At 40.4% G+C, this 18,503-nt stretch overlaps 1 protein-coding gene across 4 annotated transcripts in view; it reads right to left on the bottom strand.

The window, feature by feature from the left end:
- The window catches only part of ITGA4 (integrin subunit alpha 4), a 109,439-nt gene extending 108,006 nt beyond the window's left edge, over positions 1-1,433 (bottom strand). For all 4 annotated transcript variants that reach the window (XM_081052041.1, XM_081052040.1, XM_081052042.1 and 1 more), the window contains exons 1-2: positions 968-1,433; positions 501-622 (exon numbers count right to left, since the gene is read on the bottom strand). In XM_081052041.1, the coding sequence (XP_080908167.1) occupies positions 501-622; positions 968-1,164 (319 nt within the window). In that variant the 5' untranslated portion in view covers positions 1,165-1,433. The remainder of the gene's footprint in view (positions 1-500; positions 623-967) is intronic.
- Positions 1,434-18,503: the final 17,070 nt, after the last annotated feature.

The raw sequence follows: 18,503 nt of genomic DNA, 5'->3' as shown, positions 1-18,503 counted from the left end.
ACATTCTAAGTAAAACCATATCATTTACTTTTTTAAAAAGCCCTGAGGCTAAATGACACGATAAGGGATCAATTCCAACTGCTATTCCTGATCTGTCCCTTAGTCTGTTATCTTTAACAAGCTGGTAGGTCAAAGATGGAAATAAAATTCTTACGTCTTGGCTTAGATGTATCCTGTCCTTGATGTGCTGAGACTTTAAAATGTATTTTACACATGGTTGGGGGAGATGTGAAAAGAAGGTATAATAGGAAATTTTCTTCTACATCGTTTGGTCAGAGTACTACATTCATTAGCAAAACGGAGTAAAATATTGACTGAAAGAAGGGGACCACTTTTATGTTAATAAATGAAGATGGTATGGAGTTAAAAGTGAAAATCATTCGTTTTAAACCACATACAAGAAATAGGCAACACGAGTTTTCAAGGACTCATGTTTAACGTGGAGTCCACAAGTGGGGGGTGGGAGGGCTCACTTGCTTCTGGTCCCAGACCCAACTCACCCAGCTGGAGTTGTTCGCACATCCGCTTTGGATTCTTTCCGATCCTGCATCTGTAAATCGCCCCGGGATTGATCACAGACGTATTGGTGCTCCACCTGGCGGTGGGGGCCCCCACTAGGAGCCTAAAGCGAGAAATATGCACGTGCGTGCAGACGTGAGCTATGCTACCCACAGAATCTTGGTCTCAACAAACGTGCAGTTGGCAGCGGGCCCACTCCCTCCGCCTCCTCCTTCGCCCACCACCCCACGCATCACACCTGCCACTCCTAACTCGCAGTTCCAGGCCTTGCGACAGAACGCACCCCGGGCACTGCCATCCCAAGATAAGTTAGTTTCCGGAGCTGACCTCCGGTGACCCTGTCGTCGCAGCGCTGCCCTTCTGCCTCCTTCTGAGAGAGGGAATCCCTGAGGCACCCTTCACTCCCCGCTCTGAGATGCCAAGAGCGTCCCAGGCGGACTTCACTCACCATCGGTTCGCCCCGTGGCTGTGCAGCACTACGGAGTAGCCGAACAGGGTGTAGCGGGGGCCCTGGTAGAGCAGCGCGCTCTCTGTGTCCACGTTGTAGGGGCGGCCTGTCGGAACCCCCAGGCACAGCAGCAGCATCACCGCCTCCGGGACGGCGGCCCTTCGGGGGCCGGGCCCGCGCCTCTCTTCCCCAGCCATGCGCTCTCGGAGGGGAACATTCAACTCCAAACCGCACTCTCCCGAAGTTGTGCGCGATGCGGCAGGAGACAGACAGCCAAGGGGAAGAGCGCCCCACGAGAGGACGCGCAGCGTGTCCGGCACCAGCGGGCGGGAGGGAGAAGGAGGGAAAGAGGGAGGGAGGGACCGACAGACAGAAAGAGGGAGGGAATTCGGCCGCCGCGGGCGGAGCAATGAAGGCTCCCCGGGAGGCAGCGCGCCCTCCTAACCCTGCTCCGGGTTTCTGTAGCAGGGAGGTGCGGGTGCTCTTGCGGTCTGGGGCTCGGGCCACAGGGTGGGGTCCAGGGCGTGGTGCAGAGGAGCAAGACTGGGTGCCGTCCGCCCCCGCGTGTGGCTGTAGGGGGCGCTGGGGGACCTCTACTGCTCTGGACGATCGTCCAGGCCGGGGGCTTCACAGCCCCCACGGAAAGCAGTATGACTCAGGGCTCTCGGGCTTTACAAGAGTGGAACTGGAAGGAGCACGGGCTTCGCCTTTTAACTGTGGTTGGGTCGTGGATGCGGAGCGGCGTGGCCCCAACTCGATCCCCAGGAGACCCACTTTGAATACAGAGGCTCCACGGCCTCCCGGGTATGGCCCAAAGGCCAGCCACAAACCCGGGCACCCAGGGCTGCGGCAGGGGACCGTCCAGATCTTTTGTTGACAGTTAACCGCCGTATCTGATTTTGGGGGCGTAAGCAACCGCTAGAGAATAACCAGAGGGCCACAGATTAAAAACAAAAGGCTCCTGAGATACTTTGGTGACAAAGACGTTAAGGCTGTCTATTTACTTCAAGACTCAGAGCCCTGTGCCTTTGTGTGCCCACTTCCTTCCTCCTCACACTTCCTCCTAAGTCCTGGGCCGCCTGCGCGAGGAGTCGGATGAGTACCGCTCAGGCTGAATGGCACGTGGGTTTAGGCTGTTAGCAGTCTAACAGCGAGGCTGGGTTAAGAAAGCAGCGGGACTTGCCCCACTTTAAGTAAGATTCTTACTGTTCCCCCTTTCTACTCATACAGGACGTAGCCACCCGATACCCAGTGTGAGGTCCAGAGACAGACACCATGATAAGCCTTGGAAAGTGCGCTGGAGACCCACAGCACTGCACACCGGAACTGGGGTTTACTCTCATTCTAATGCAATCCATATGTGCCTCAAGTTTCTTCTGTGAGCAACCAGAGAGACAGCTGAAGACAATTAGACTGATATTTGCAGGACATGCAGGTCCAGTGATTAATTATTGCTATGTGAAAAAATAAAGAAAAGGGGTTCATCAAAGGGTGTGTGTGTGTGCCTACGCTTCGCATTAAAACCATACTGAAATAGCACATCTTAAGTTGCAATGGCAGACATATCACTAAAATACTTGTTCATTTCTTCAGCATGTTCACTGACCTGGCACTTTACAAGCCCCACAGGATACCACAATGAGCAAGGCAGGACAGGCCTTTGGAAAAATTTCAGTCAAGTGGTATACAAACTTTTGCTAACTCAAGAAAGTTCTGAAAACTCTAGGGACACTTATAGAGAGATTTGAAGGACAAGGAGGGTTGATTTAGGATATGCAATTTGAGAGGAGGAACAAGGGCCAGCTCCAGCCCAGCCAGGTAAAGGAACTGGAAGAGGTGGTCTTGGTGGAACTTTTAGGTGTCCACACACAGGTTAGTATGATACCAGGCTGACTAGAGAAGTAAGGACACATCATAAATCTCCTAAGCCAGGTTAGAAAAATTTAACTCTATGCTGAGGCTGATAGGAAACTGTTGAAATATCTGTCTTGGACAGCTGCAGGTTTCAGAAGTGTGAAGAAAAGACTGAATACAGAAAACCTAATTTTGGAGGCTCCTGCAATAATGAGTAGGGAGATGATGGTGGCCTGAACTGGGAATTAGCAGAGGAGGAACAGAGGAAATACATTTAACAGCTATGACAGATGGAGCCCAATAGAATTTGGTGATAGTATTTATAGACACAAATATGGAGCTAAGATGAAGGAGTTAGGATGATGCCTAAGTTTCGAGTTGGGGATCTGAATAGATGGTGGTAATTCATACAGAAAAAAACACGCTGGAGGAATGAGGTTATGCATATGTGTATTAGCACAAATGAGCACACATATGGGACCCCGATGAATTAAGTTTTAGATGTGTCGTTTGAGATATTTGTGGAGTGGTAGGATATTCTAGCCAAACTCAACCCAATATTTTTTTATTTTTATTTTTGTCAACAGACAAAGCAATAGGAATATTATCATTTGCAACAAAGTTCACTTGGCAAAGTTCAAAGGTAAATATTGGTGTGTGATAAATCTATTGTAAACACAAAAGGGCTTTTAGAAAAGTAGCTGTCAGGGCCCAGGCTGAATGACACTGCTCTGCTTTTCCAGTCAGAGAGTATTTCTTTCATGGTAGATCTGCCTGCTGACTTCAACCAAGTTCTACAACTAGATCACATTGTCATTATTCTGAAATGAGCAACCTCTCTTGTTTGCAGCCACAGTATTTTCAGTTGAGGCCCAGTAAACCAATGTATCAAAGGCACTTCCATACTCTCCAGAATCTGGCAATGTCAGAGCCACTTATCTGAACCCATATTATTTCTTTCCCTTCATCAAGCTCTCATATGATGAAATCCACAAAACACAATTCTTTTCCTAGTATAACTAATATGAGTAGTGGCCAGTAGACCATTTAAGGGGCAGGACCTTATTTCTATGATTGTGGTTATAGTTATGATTTCATCACCTCTCTAGAAACAGCCACCCTTTCCGACCTCACCCGCTGTGTTAGCCCCAAGTTTCCTTCCTCCAAAGCTTAGAGAACATTCCGCTTTTCCTAAGTCAGCAGAAGTAAAGGGTGTTTGATGTTGCTTTGACAAAGTCTGAAGATACTGCCATGTCTCTAATCAATGCTTTTGTGGCCAAGTGTGAGAATAAGGGAGGGAGAGGGCACATGGAATGGGGAGAACAAGAAGACTTTGAAAAACTACTTATACCCATCCCTTTCCCTCAACTGAACTTAAATACTAACTCATTCAATTAATATGTATCATTTGATTAATATGTGTCAAGTGCCCACTGTGCGCTGGAAGCTGCCTTAAGGACTCAAGTAAAAGATAAAATACAAGTCACTTTCTATCCTTGGTAAGAAGTCCTCCCAAGTAGAGAGGATTCTAATATGGGCTCACCCACCTTAGTTATTACCCAAGAGTGAGCATTTCTCCTTGAAAGCCTCTCTTTTTGTGACAGTATCCTTTTTTTAAAAGCGATTTTTCCCCTTTCTATCTGTCTATTCTGAGTCTTTTTGCTGGCTTCTTTCCTTCCACCACAGTGTGGGGAAGCCTAGGTCTCAGTTTCTGGGCCCTCTTGCCTTCTCTTCCCATCTCTGTCTTAGGAGATCTAACCCATTTCCTTTGTCTTTAAATGCCAGCTAAATAATACCATTATACTTGTACCACCATGAGTCCCCAGTTCATGTCTCCAGCCTGGACCTCTCTTCTGAGCTCCAAGTTGATATGTTTTACTGTCTACCTCACATCTCTACCTGGATATCTAGTGGGCATTGTGCACATAACATATCTAAAACTGAGTTCTAATTTCTCACCCCACATCTAAAGTATTCTTCCACCCAATCTCTTTCTTTTGAGAAAATATCACTCCATCTGGCCTGTTGTTCAGTTCAGAAATTTGAAAAACAATCCTTGATTCCTCCCTGTCTCAGTTCCCCACAGCTAATTCATTAATCATTAAATTCTATCAATTTGACCTTTGAAATACATCTCAGGTTCATCTGTTCATCCTCCTCTGTCCTGCTACAACACTCTTCCAAACTGCAGTAATCTCGTCTGGGCTGTTCAATAATCCACTACCTGAACTCCCACTTTGTTCCTCTCCACACCATCAGTTTTCTAAATAGCAGCTAAAGTGCATTTCTAAAATTCTAAATTAAATCATGCATGCCACTCCCTTGCTTACATCCTTCAGTTTCCCATTGCTTTTCCAGTACAAACCACGCTGAATGTGGTCTACAAGGACCCTGCTATGATCTGGCCTCTGACTACTTTGCCAGCTCCCCATTGGCCAGGATCACTTCACTTTTGCCACATAACTTTCCTTAATTTCTTTAGGTGCATCGAGGCTTTTTTTCACCCTCACAGCCTTTGTCTATCTGTTCTCTCAGCCTGGACACACAACATCTGACTTTTCACATGATTCCTTTCTTTCTTCAGTTTCAGCTTAACGGTCTCCTCCTCACAGAAGATTTTCCTGCTCATCCACTTAAAATAAGTCACCATATTGTCTTCTTGCAGACAACCTATTCATTGTCTTCAGAGCTCTTTAACTTATATAGTCATGTATGTGTTTACCTTTGCACTTTGTCTTCCACTCTAGAATACGAGAGAAGAACAATGTGTTGTGTTGTTATTGGTGTTCACCACTATGTCTCCAGCATCTGATATACTATCTGGCAGACAGCAGGTAGTCAATAAGTATTTTTTGAATGGACCTGAAATGATTTGGACTTTTAAGTCATTAATGTCATGAACTGAGAAAAATCTGGATATTTTATAAATTTATTTTCAATATTATTACATGCAAACTAATGTGGTAAGACCTTTGGGAAATTCAAAGATGTATAAAATGTTGATCCTACTCTCAAACAACTTATAATTGACAAGGAGAGATATGATATGCCTTAGAGGACCAGAGAATATAATCAAATGTGAATGTCATAAACATTGGGGAGAAAAGAGACACTTGGTCACTAACCAGTGGTATAGGCATAAAGGACAATCTTGAAACCTGAATTTGGATAAAGTGTAGGGCAGGGAAAATGAAAGAACTGTAATAATACATGGGGAAAAATTGATATGCATTGTCAGGTGCAAGTACTGTGGATAAGTAAAACCTGACTGGCATTTTTAGGCTGGACATTGGTAGAACCATGGAAAACAAAACAAAAAGCAACCAAAATGAAGAGCTGGAATGGGGAAGGAGAGGAGCATGTGCTTGGATATTGCTGACTGGGTTTTAGAGATGAGTCTGAGATGTTAGGGGAACATTCATAGATATGTCTGGCAAGCATTGTTTGTTTTATTTTATTATTATTACTTTTGCTTTTCCTTTATTAGATAGTTTTAAATTACTAAATTAAAGTATGCAACATGTAAAACAATGACTGATGCATAAAGAAATGTTTCCAGTCTCTCCCTGCCACCCTCTAACCCAATCTTTGGAGGCACTCCCTTTCCCCTCAGTAAACTGACTGCACCAAGTGCTTGTCTCAAAGGGCCTTTCTTGAGGGATCCAAAGTAAGAACCCTCAATATAGGATCCAATCAAGAGAAGATATTATTTTTTTCACAGTAATAAAGCTCCCAACAAGAAACAAGAAGTTTGATTCTTTTATACTGATATATATATATATATATATATAGAACATTACCTCAAATTTCATGATGCGCGAACATAAATGTCAATGGCAAACTTGCTTTAAAAGAAACATGAAACCATGCTTCTCAATTACAAGAGTACTGAAACCTGCTGAGAAACTGTGTGAAAACACACCTCAGAATCCCCCACCCCTAGAAGACCAGAGGCAGGGGCATTTATCTAAGGATCATCCTCTACTAGTGGAGGGTTAACCTCGCCACACTTACAGGTGGCACCTGTTTGCAGGCAAGCATGTTCCCAGATGCGGGAGTCTTCAGGCAGAGAAGATAGATACAGGCGCCCTAACTGGGAAACTGCCAATGTGCTGAAACTGTCTATACAGCAGCTGGGGAGCTCAGCTAGTTCAAGGGGCGGGGCATCGACAGAGGCTGCCACAACTGCCAGTCAAAACCTTACTGCCATTTGTGACAACTTGGAAGGATGTTGAGATTATCATGCTAAGCTAAATAAGTCAGACAGAAAATGTCACGAACCATATGACTTCACTCATATATGGGATATAAAACTGAAAGCAACAAATGAATAAGACAAACAAAAACTAATAGACACAGACAACAGTTTAGTGGGTACTAGAGGGGGAAAAAGGAGAGGGGAGCTAGAAGAGGGTAACAGGAGGTTAAATATATGGTGATGGAAGAAGACTAGACTCTGGGTGGTGAACACACAATGCAATATACAGACGATGTATTGTAGAATTGTATGCTGGAAACCTATATAATTTTATTAACCAATGTCACACCAGTAGACTTTTAAACACTTTTTAAATCTACTTTGACATTCAGTGTTATTTTATATTAATTTCAGGTGTACAGCATAGGGGTTAGACATTTATATCATTTAAGAAGTGATCTCCCTGACTAGTCTAGTATCCACCTAGAGTACTAACTATATTCCCTATGCTTTGCTTTACATCCCCATGACTATTTTGTAATTACTAATTTGTACTTCTTAATCCCTTCACCTTTTTCACCCTGCCCACCAATCCCTCTCCTCTCTGTCACCCCAAGAAATCTAGTACCCATCTGACATCATACATAGTTATTACAAGATTATTGGCTATATTCCTTAGGCTATGTGCTACATCTCCATGACTACTGTGTAACAACCAACTGTACTTCTTAATCCATTCCTCTTTTTCATCTACCCCCAAACCCCCTCCCATCTGGCAACCATCAAAATGTTCTCTGTATCTATGAGTTTATTTCTCTTTTGTTTGTTCATTTTGTTCTTCAGATTCCACATATAAGTAAAATCACATTGCATCTGTTTTTGTCCATCTGACATACTCCATTCAGCAAAATACCCTTCAGGTTCATCCAGGCGGCTGCAGATGCAAGAACCCATTTTCATCCATGGCCAAGCAATATTCCCTTGTATATATGTACCACCTACTCTTTATTCATTCAACCGTTGACAGACACTCAAGCTGCCTCCACATCTTGGCCATTGTAAATAATGCTGTAATAAACATGTAGATGCACACATTCTCTTGAAGTAGTATTTTGGGTTTCTTCGGATAAATACCCAGAAATGGGGTTGCTGGGTTTTTCTTTGTCTCTTGTTATAGCCTTTGTTTTAAAGTCTATTTTATCTGATATAAGTATTGTTACCCTAGCTTCATTCTCATTTCCATTTTCATAAAATATCTTTTTCTAAATCTGTGTTTTTAGTCTGTGTGTGTCTTTTGATCTGAAGTGAGTCTCTTGTAGGAGGCATATGTAAAGGTCTTGTTTTCTTATCCATTCAGCCACCTATCTTTTTATTGAAGCATTTAATCATTTACATTTAAAGTAATTGCTGATAAATATGCAGTCATTGCCATTTTAGTATTCATATTATCGATTGATTGATTGATTTAATTTCCTTTTCGTCTTAAAGAAGTCCCTCTAAGAATCCTTGTAATTCTGGTTTGGTGGTGATAAACTCCTTTAGCTTCTTCTTGTCTGGGAAGCTCTGATATCTGTCCTTTGATTTTAAATGATAGCCTTGCTGGGTACAGTAATCCTGATAGTAGGTCCTTGCTTTTCACTTTGAATTTTTTGTGCCAATCCCTTCTGGCATGCAAAGTTTCTGTTGAGAAATCAGCTAACAGTCTTACGGGAACTCCCTTGTAGGTAACTAACTGCTTTCTCTTGCTACTTTTAAGATTCTCCCTTTGTCTTTAACCTTTGGAATTTTAATTATGATGTGTCTTGGTGTGGGCCTCTTTGGATTCATCTTGTTTGGCACTCTTTGTGCTTTCTGGGCTCATATATCTATTTCCATCCTCACGTTAAGGAAGTTTTCTGTCTTTATTTCTTCAAATAGGTTTTCAATTGCTTGCTGTCTCTCTTCTCCTTCTGGTTCCCCTATGATGCAAATATTCATACACTTGATGTTGTCCCAGAGACTCCTAAACTCTCCTCATTTCTTGTTGATTTTTTTTTCTCTTCTGATCGGATGTTTTCTGCTGTCGTATCTTCTAAGTACCTGAATAGATCCTCTGCTTCATCTGATCCTCTGTTGATTCCCTCTGATGTATTCTTCATTTTCATTATTGTATTCTTTATTTTTGGCTGGTTCTTTCTAATGTTTCTATCTCCATTTTTTATATTTCCTATCTCTTTGTTGAAGTTCTCTCTGAGATCACTAAGCATCCTTATAATCAGTTTTTGGAATTCTGCATCTGGTAGATTGCTTTCCTCCATTTTGTTTAGTTCTTTTTCTGGAGTTTTGTCCTGTTCTTTTATTTTGGACATGTTTCTTTGTGTCCCCATTTTGGCTGCCTCCCTGTATTGTATTTGTTTCTCTGTATTAGGTAGGGCTGCAATGCCTCCTGTTTGTAGTAGAGTGGCCTTATATAGTAGGCATCCTGTGGGACACAGTGGCACAGTCTCCCTGGTCACCAGAGCCAGGTGCTCCAAGTATGTCTCTTGTATGGATTGTGTGTGTTTTCCTCTTGTAGTTGAGCCTTTGTTGCTGTTTGCACATCAGCAGGAAGGATTGACCCTCAGGCTTTGGTTGCCTGAAGGATTGGTTGCAAGGACTCACTGTGACTACAGTGGAGGAACCGTGGTATAAGAGCTAACCCTATGGAGCAGGGTTCACTTTAGCAGGGCTCTAGTGCCTGTCCAATCTGTGCTTTGGGTGTGTCATCCTTGGAGGCAGTTGGGTGATGTTGGGGTTTGGTCCAAAGCTGGCCACCAGGTGTGCCAGCCCTGGGGCCTCCTGGGAGAGGACCGGCTGTAGGACAAGTTTAGCCACAGCCTGTGCCATGCTCGGGACTACCTGGTATGAGCCACAAAGCAATCCACAGATGGTTGCCACCCACATTGGGCTTGGAGTTGTCTTGAGAGGCCAATCTGTGAACCAAGGCTGGCTGTCACTAGTGCTGGGCTTAGAGTTGCTCAGCCAGAGGAAGGGCATATGTCGAAACTAGATGTTACTTGTTTGGGTTTCGTGAACCTTTGAGAGATTTTATGACAGTCTGCATCATGAGCTAAGACAAGTTGTTTGCACAGAAAAGCCACTGGAAGCAGCTTGGATGTGACTAAAAGTTGGGTGGGGCAGGGTCTCAGGGAATCATGAGTGTGGGGATGGATGAAACACCTTTGGAGTTTGATGGAGACTCAGCTTGGTGTCTTCCTGTGTCTGTACACAGTGAGAAGGGCTCAACGAAGAAACATTGGCTTATAACAGCTCCTCCCTCCAGGAGAAAGCGGCCTCTCCAGCCCTCACCCTAAAGCTAATGAATTCAGCTCTTCCCTATATGTCCCTGGTAATTTTTCAGCTGCTGCGCCAGCACTGGAGCTCAGAGCAAGAGAGTAAGTCTGTGTGCCTATGATGGCAGCCTCTCTCCAGTTCACTCAGCCACAATCTCTGCTGGTTTTCACAACTAGAAATTATGGGGACTTCTCTTCCCAGCACTGGAACCCTGGGCTGGGGGGCCAGGTATGGAAATGGGACCCCTCACTCCTCTGGAGGGGACATCCACAGCTGAGATATCCTTCCCAAATTTTAACGGTCACACGTGGATGTGGGACCAGCCCGTTCCATGTCTCCACCCTTCCTACCAGTTTCGAGGTGGTTTTTCTGTATGTCAACAGTTGTAGGGCTTTGGTTCAACTAGACATCAGGTGATCCTCAATGATGGTTTTCTGTAGTTTAGCTGTAATTAATGTGGTCCTGAGAGGAGGTGAGCATAGCGTTTGCCTACTCTGCCATCTTGACCATAAATCTCCCCAATAGATTTAATAAACAAAAAAGAAAAGAAAAGAAAAAGAAAAACCTTATGCAGTTTGTTAGTGTTGTTCAAACTTGGTTTTTATTCTCTTAGTTAAGTTTTTTCTGGTTGGATGGGGAAGAGTGTGGGCAAAGCCCTTAATACAGTGCTTAACACATAACCAATACTGAATTAGTGGCACAGTTTTCTCCTCCATTCCTCTTTTCTTGCCATCATCATCATTAATGATATAATTTGTATAGACATTACCTACAGAAATAAACTATGTATGGAAATCTGAACTCAGGGTCAATGACGCATATGTGGAAGGCAGTCTAAGTTAATCAGAAGCATTTATAGTAAAATAAGACCGGGTCTTACATTAATTTTTGCTCCAAAAGACACATTAGAGCTGATGGTCTGGCTAGGTCTTATTTTCATGGAAACACGGTACCACCCCAAAAGTAGCCTATTTTTCCCTTCTTCTAGAAATGTTCCATTTAGTTTGGGAAATTATCAGATCAAGAAATATTATTTAAGCCAGTAGGTACCAAATGCTATAGAAAATGGTGCAGAACAGAGAACTTCTGGCTGAGGTGTTTGGGACAATTTTTCTGTAGTAGGTGGGCAATTTTGAGGAATTTAATTTTCACCAGTCTTTTCACAACTCCTGAAACTTTTAATACTTTTTAACTTCTTAAACCAAGTCTATTTCATGCTTCAGTTCAGAAGAAGATACAACTGTTCCTCTTCTTACAGTGTATAAAGGACCTGGTATAAAATCATTCTCCCTTTAGAGTACATAGTTGTCATGTGACAACATTTTACCTTGTAAGTAATATGATCTGCAAGATTGGATTTGTTCACTGGAGTGATTTAACAATCAGTCCATGCAAGATCTCAAAGGTTTATAAGACACACAGATAGTTTACAACCTCAATCTCTTCTATTAGTAGAGGGTCGAGGCCATGTTAAAGAAAAGTGCTACCCAACAGTGTCTTATCTGAAACCTCTCATGCGCATGACCTCATCATGAAAAAGAGTTCCTAGGCATTTTGGAAAGGTTCATGATAAATAGACAGTGCAAACTTGGTTAATCATGGGTAAAGTTATATCACACAACAAATATTTATGTACATATATCCCAAGCACTTTACAGATATGAAAGAAGTTAAAAATATGTTCTTTTTCTTGAATAGCTGGCAGTCTAAATAGACACACAACAAACGTGAAGCCAGAAAACAATTTCAAACAACTTACAAAAAATGTGAATATATAAAAAATTATGTAATGCAATAGTGATGTTTTCAGAGTAGCAAAGTAGTTTTTTTGGGGGGGGATAAAAGAAATAAATTTAATTTTAGGTTATCTTTTCTTTCTTTCCCAAATCAGACCAAACTGGAGGAACATGGAGATTAATGTCTTTGTAGATGAGATGAAAGAGATAAGAGAACATCAGAGACTAAAATATCATTAGTAAATAAGAAGAATGTAAATAGTAAAAAGAGGCTACACCACTTTGTAAGGACAATAGTGAAAAATAAGAGAAATAATTTAATGTACCAAAGTTTCCTGAACTGTTTAAAATTCTGCAGAAACTTCAGGAAAATAATTCTAATTTGGATTAGTAAAATATAATGAATAATACTACAATTAAAAAAAAATAATTCACTTCTATCTCTCATCCGTGCATTGGAAGACCAGCAGAGAGCTTGAATATTCTATTTGTGGTGCATACTGAAAATCAGCTTTGTTTATAACAGTTGCACAGTATATTGACCTAGTAAAGTAAATTTCCTGTTTACAGAAACTAGAAAAAACTATTTTGGTTTTAAAAGCACATGTTGCTCATAAGAAACTCAATTAGAATTCTGGATAAAAGTAAAAAAAAAATCAATTTAAGACCCATTTTTAAATTACTGTCCAAAGGATTGCCATACTCATTCAATGCAGTAATAATATCAACATAGTGTGTGTGTGTGAGTGTGTGTGTGTGTGTGTGTGTGAGTGTGTGTGTGTGTGAACTATAGAGATATATCTTACTATTTTCATGCTTCACATAAATATAAGAAGGCTTCTTAAAAACCAGTTTTAGAAACCATACAGGGATTTGGAAGACATGAAGTCTGATAATGGAACTGCCTTTATATCTTTATAGATTTGTTAATAAAATGAAAGCGTTCAATTAGATTGTCACTAAAGTGATTTCCATTTCAACAATGTTATCGTTTTAAGTTGCCCTACACAGCCGGAGAACCCTGCTCTTTCAGTGCCTACAAGAGAATCAGGAAACCACACATAGATAGGCAGGTCAAGGGCATTCATTTCAGTTGACAACTCTAATCAAGAAGGCAAAATAATGCAACTGTGAGGAGAAAAATATGAATCTTGAATAAATGTCAATAACTATGTGTGCATATGTCAATATACATCATTGGCTATCTATCTATCATCTATCATCTATCTATCATATTCTGGCTTAGTTAAGTATACGCAGAATAGAAAAGTTTAACTTTTCTTTCCAGAAATGTTGGATAACACTCTTTTCTAGTTGTGATACTATGATAGAATAAGAAATACGTATTTTGGTTTTCATCCTCAGCCATTGGCCAGAGCTTCTAAAACCTTGTAAATTCCTAAGTGCATCTTTGTTACATATGTATATATAAATATATATATATATATATATATATATATATATATATACTTATTATATATTGTATTATATATATGTGTGTGTGTGTATATATATATATATATATATATATATATACACACGTATATATATAATTTGTCCCCAGCTTTTGAAATAGCTCTAGAGGGACAGAGGTGACTTTTGGAAAGTTCCTAAGAATGTGGGAGTGGACTTGTTGCCAAGGGAAACCAACCATGTGACTAGAGGGTTACAACTTTCAGTCCCATCTCTGACTTTCAAGGAGACAGAAGAGACACTAGAAATTGAGTTCAATCACAGATGATTTAATCAATTATGCTTCTATAATGGAACATCCATAAAAATTCTAAATGATGGGGTGTGAAGAGCTTCCAGGTTTATAAACACTTTGAGGCTCTGGAAGGACACTTTGCCCAGAGAGGGTACGGAAGCTCTGTGCATCTCCCTGCCCTTGTGCCTTGCCCTATGCGTCTCTTCCATCAGGCCATTCCTGAGTTTTACCCTTTATTACAATCCAGTAAGCATAGTACTATTTCCCTGAGTTCTATGAGCCATTATAGCAAATTATTGAACTTGAGGAGGGGATCATGAGAATCCCCAATTTTTAGTTCGTTGGTCAGAAGTATAGGCGACCCAGACTTATGACTGGCATAATTTTTGTGGGACTGAGTCCTTAATCTGGAGAGTCTGTACTAACCCTGGGTAGTTAGTATCAGAACTGAATTAAGTCATAGGACACTCAGTTGGTGTTTGCAGGGAATTGGAAAATTACTGGGTATAGAAAACCGACACATTTGATGTTAGACATGATTAATATAGAGAAAAGAAACGGGTTTTTTTCATTGACTAGTGTTTTTACAATTGCTTTATTGTCTTCTCCAGGACTCATTTTCCTTTGTACTCTTATATTTGTGGTTTTCTGATCAATGGTCAAAAACAAAAAAAAACAAAAAAAAGAAAAAAGAATTGCACTTGTATGGATCTTTACAACTTTACAATTTACAAACAATTTACAAAGTACATTTTCCAAGCTGCACTAAAATAGATATGAAGTAATTATCAGTAAAGATTGAGATCCCAGGGGCATAGCATGGTTTAAAAGCAAATGACACAAAATGCACCATGGTAGCCAAAACTATGTTTTTAAATTAAAAACAAACAAATATGTGGACAAGATTTTCATCATAGACTTAATCTGGAAATTATTCTTTTCATCAATAGCGAGCAAGTATGATCAGTACTACAATACTCAGGTTAAATGTGAAAAAAAAAAAAAGAAAAAAAAGGAAAAAACCAGCTAGACAGGAATAGGGAGAACTGCAAAGAATCAGGTCTGCAAAGACAGACCTGATTAAAGATGATTTTGTAGTATAATTGGAGAACACTGGAACCTTTGTTAATGGAGACTGAGCTTTGAGTAATTATATGTGGAAACTTGAGAAGCCTGTGTATTCCGAATTAACTATCCCAAATAAAAGGAAGTGCCACCCCAGGTCCCATTAACGTGACACAAGTACAAACTGGGGCATGAAGGTAAAGGATGTACAGAAACCAAGTCAAGAAAATAGATAAGAAAGAGCATTGACCATGCTAGCAACAATTTCCTTGGCCACAACTGAGTAAAGATTATTACTGATTCTTCAGGGAGGAGAGATTGAAAATTAATACCAGAGGTCTGCAACCGAGCTGACTTTTTTGAGTTGATAGTATTATAAGTCACACATAGTTCACATTCCTCTGTGAGTTTAGTAAAACCTAGTTGATGCTTTTATTACTAGTACAAAGTACTAAGATACCAGTGTTAATTATAGATAGAGTTCTGGTCTAGAAACATCTCAACTAAAAATTGCAGTCAATACTCTGCTACCTGGAATACCTACCAGTTACCTAAGAGGTAATGCTGCCTTACTATGGTTTATTTCTGGCTACTTAAGTAAATATACAGGTTTACTGTACTGTAGGTTTATATACACTAACTTTATTGACACTTATAAGAAAATATTGAGTTAAGATAATGGTTTCTTTCATTTTAGAGATGAGACAATCACTTCCAAAGTGTTAAATGGCTTGTTTAAGGTGAGTGACTACATTTCCTGAACCTCCCTTACAAGGACAATGGATGGGCTATTCATTCTCCTTGTAAGACCAACCATCAGAAAGGGTGCCAGGGCTTTTGTCTCTGGGAACAGAATTGGGCAAACATAGAAAGGCCTTCCTCAAGTTTGAGTTAGGGAAACCCAGGTTAGTTCACTCAACCAAAGAACAGAAAGGGGGGAAAAGAAGACAAATCTACGGTTCAGGAAACAGGTGGAAACTCACAAAACAGGAGCAGGTCTGAATGTTCCTGGGCAGTTGCTGTGAACAGAGCTGAAGCATGTATGCCTTGTCTAGACTGGCTTTGACCTTTTAAAGATAAGGAGATTGCCTGAGGAGGATGTTACAGTATTAATAAGTCACTGAGGTAGGATTCAAGGAGTGGTCTGATATTTCAATTTACTATCGTTTTTTCTTTCCAATACACCTCAGCATCTATGCTACCTGTGTATACAAAAGAGAAGCTCAGTATCTGAAGACATTAGAAAAAGAGCCTAATCTGAGAAGTCATCCATGATTCCTCCAAGAAATCTTGCCTTTAAATGTTGACAGTACTTACTCGTTTAAGTTCTAGCTTAGTTGATTTCAGATTCACGATTTTTTTCCTTGTAAATTAAGGAAGCTTTGGGAATGCAAACTCTGAACCACTTTCCCTATAAAGGTAATTTTGAGAAGCCACTCTGCTTAGTCTAGTGCTTTTCACATGCAAAAGAGTTCAGTATTGGAAATAAGACTAAAAGACTGAAATTAAGCAGAATGACTTTCTAGACCCATGTAAGTTAGATCTTAATAATGAGACTTTATTAAAAATAATTTCTGGACCACCTGACCTACCTATATTCAGGTAGAAATGTAAAAATAAATCTATTTCAATCTTTATTCAATATAATTTTCACGTTATTCACACTTGAAACATAATGACCCTTCTACATTTCTGCCAATAATTAGGGGTGGGTATACGAACATTAAATTGAACTTCAGTAAGTTAATAGTATAAAGACTACACTCCAAGGCTTCAACAAACTTGCATAATTCTTTAGGCAACAGACATGGGGCTTGCAGTAGACAGAGCGAGGGCTGGGTGGCAACAATCCAAATTTAATTTCGCTGTTCTTTTCAGCAGTCACTTCTACAAGCCTCAGGTTTTATTCAGACACAGAAAATGTTACTATATGGCTTTCAGCTGTTAAGTGATTTTGGAAGTGTTCATAAATCTTTATGAAATCCAGTTTAGTTTTCAACTTATAATAGTTTAGGGAATGGGCAAAAAATGCTTTTATAGTTTTATTGAAAAAATTTTCATTGAGTCCAGTGAAATTTTAGTGGCTTAACTGAAATGAATCCTGGTTTTGGGATCAATGTTAGTATTGACAGTGGTTATTGCTAACGGACATTTGAGCAACTTTGGCTGTTTATAAAATAAAAACCATAGAGCAGAACAGGGGTGGGCAGGATTAAACCTTTTCCTCTGCCTTCATAACACACTCACATTCTAAACCACATTATCAGTAGCACCAGACTATTTTTTATTTTTAGCCAGAACTGTTTTAAAACAAAATCCCAGATTTTATACCTTTATTTGATAATTTTTCACAAACAGGACTTCCAAATAGCTTTTGATTTCAATTTAGGGGAACTCCTTGTTTTTCACAGGAGAGAACTTAGCTAAAAAAGACAGGACGTATACACCGGCTATGGATATAATTTGACTTGTAAATAACATCAAAAGGTTTCCTGTATAAGAAGGAAATAAAGAGAAGAAACATTTATCTGAGGGAAAGCCTTCTTGTTCTTTCATGCTTCTGTATGTATATAAACCCAATGGCTGTTAATAGATAAAATCTGCCCCTGTTTTTTTAGAACTTCTTTGACTACTTCTCAGTGCCCATATCCTTAGGAGATCTGCTTCCTTTCAGGTTCTACAGTCATAAGTCAAAGAATGACTCAGAGCATTCTTTTAGGTCATGCTGTGAATGCTGCCTAGTCAACCAGAGGCATTTCATTTTAAATCTGGCTTTGTCAGGATAAATTTAGGTATTAACAAGTAAGCTACAGACAAGTTCCCTATTTAAAATTCACCCCATGCCTTTATACAGAGGGTGCCAAAAATGTATACACATTTTATATTAAAATTGTAATACTCAATATATCACAATGACAAAAGATGAATACAAGTCACATTTGACTTCTGCAATTATAAGAGGTGCTCAAAGTGGTTATCATCTGCGTCCAGACACTTCTGATTACGGCGAGCACTGTTTGGTAGACTTCTGTGGTGTGTAAACTGTTCCAACACCACAGCAGAAGAAGCAGGACTTGTTGCTGTGCGAGGCTCCCTGGATCTTCCCTTGTGCACAGCACACACAGTACCATGCGTCTCAGACTTATCACGAATGTGTGCAGTTATTCGCCCTGTTGGGGGTTCTGTCGGTATACTCACGTCTCCATTGTACTTCCACAACGTTCTCAAAATACCTCTTCAAAATTGCTCCTCGACAGACAACTGTGCTTCCACCATTTTCTTTGACTGTCCTGTCTGTCGCATGGTGACGCTAGCATTCATTTAATTAATGCTATCTTTTGAGCGAGCGTCATACTACACATTGCTAATATAATTCAATTCAACTTTGAAAAGTAATACATAGAAAACATCTCTTAAAATGTGTATACATTTTTTGGCACCCTCCCCAGTATTCTTTCTTCCTGTCAGTGAATATTTACTGACACCTAGCCTATACCAAGCATTGTTCTTGGTGTTACAAACACAAATATAAATAAGACAGGAAATTACTGTCTATCTTTCTTTGTTTCTTTCTTTCTTCCTTCCTTCCTTCCTTCCTTCCTTCCTTCCTTCCTTCCTTCCTTCCTTCCTTCCTTCCTTTCTTTCTTTCTTTCTTTCTTTCTT

Source organism: Rhinolophus hipposideros, assembly GCF_964194185.1.
Source record: "Rhinolophus hipposideros genome assembly, chromosome: 6".
In the NCBI taxonomy this organism is placed as follows: Eukaryota; Metazoa; Chordata; class Mammalia; order Chiroptera; family Rhinolophidae; genus Rhinolophus; species Rhinolophus hipposideros.
The sequence above is the reverse complement of the archived record's forward strand: the minus strand, read 5'-3'. Positions and strand labels throughout refer to the sequence as shown.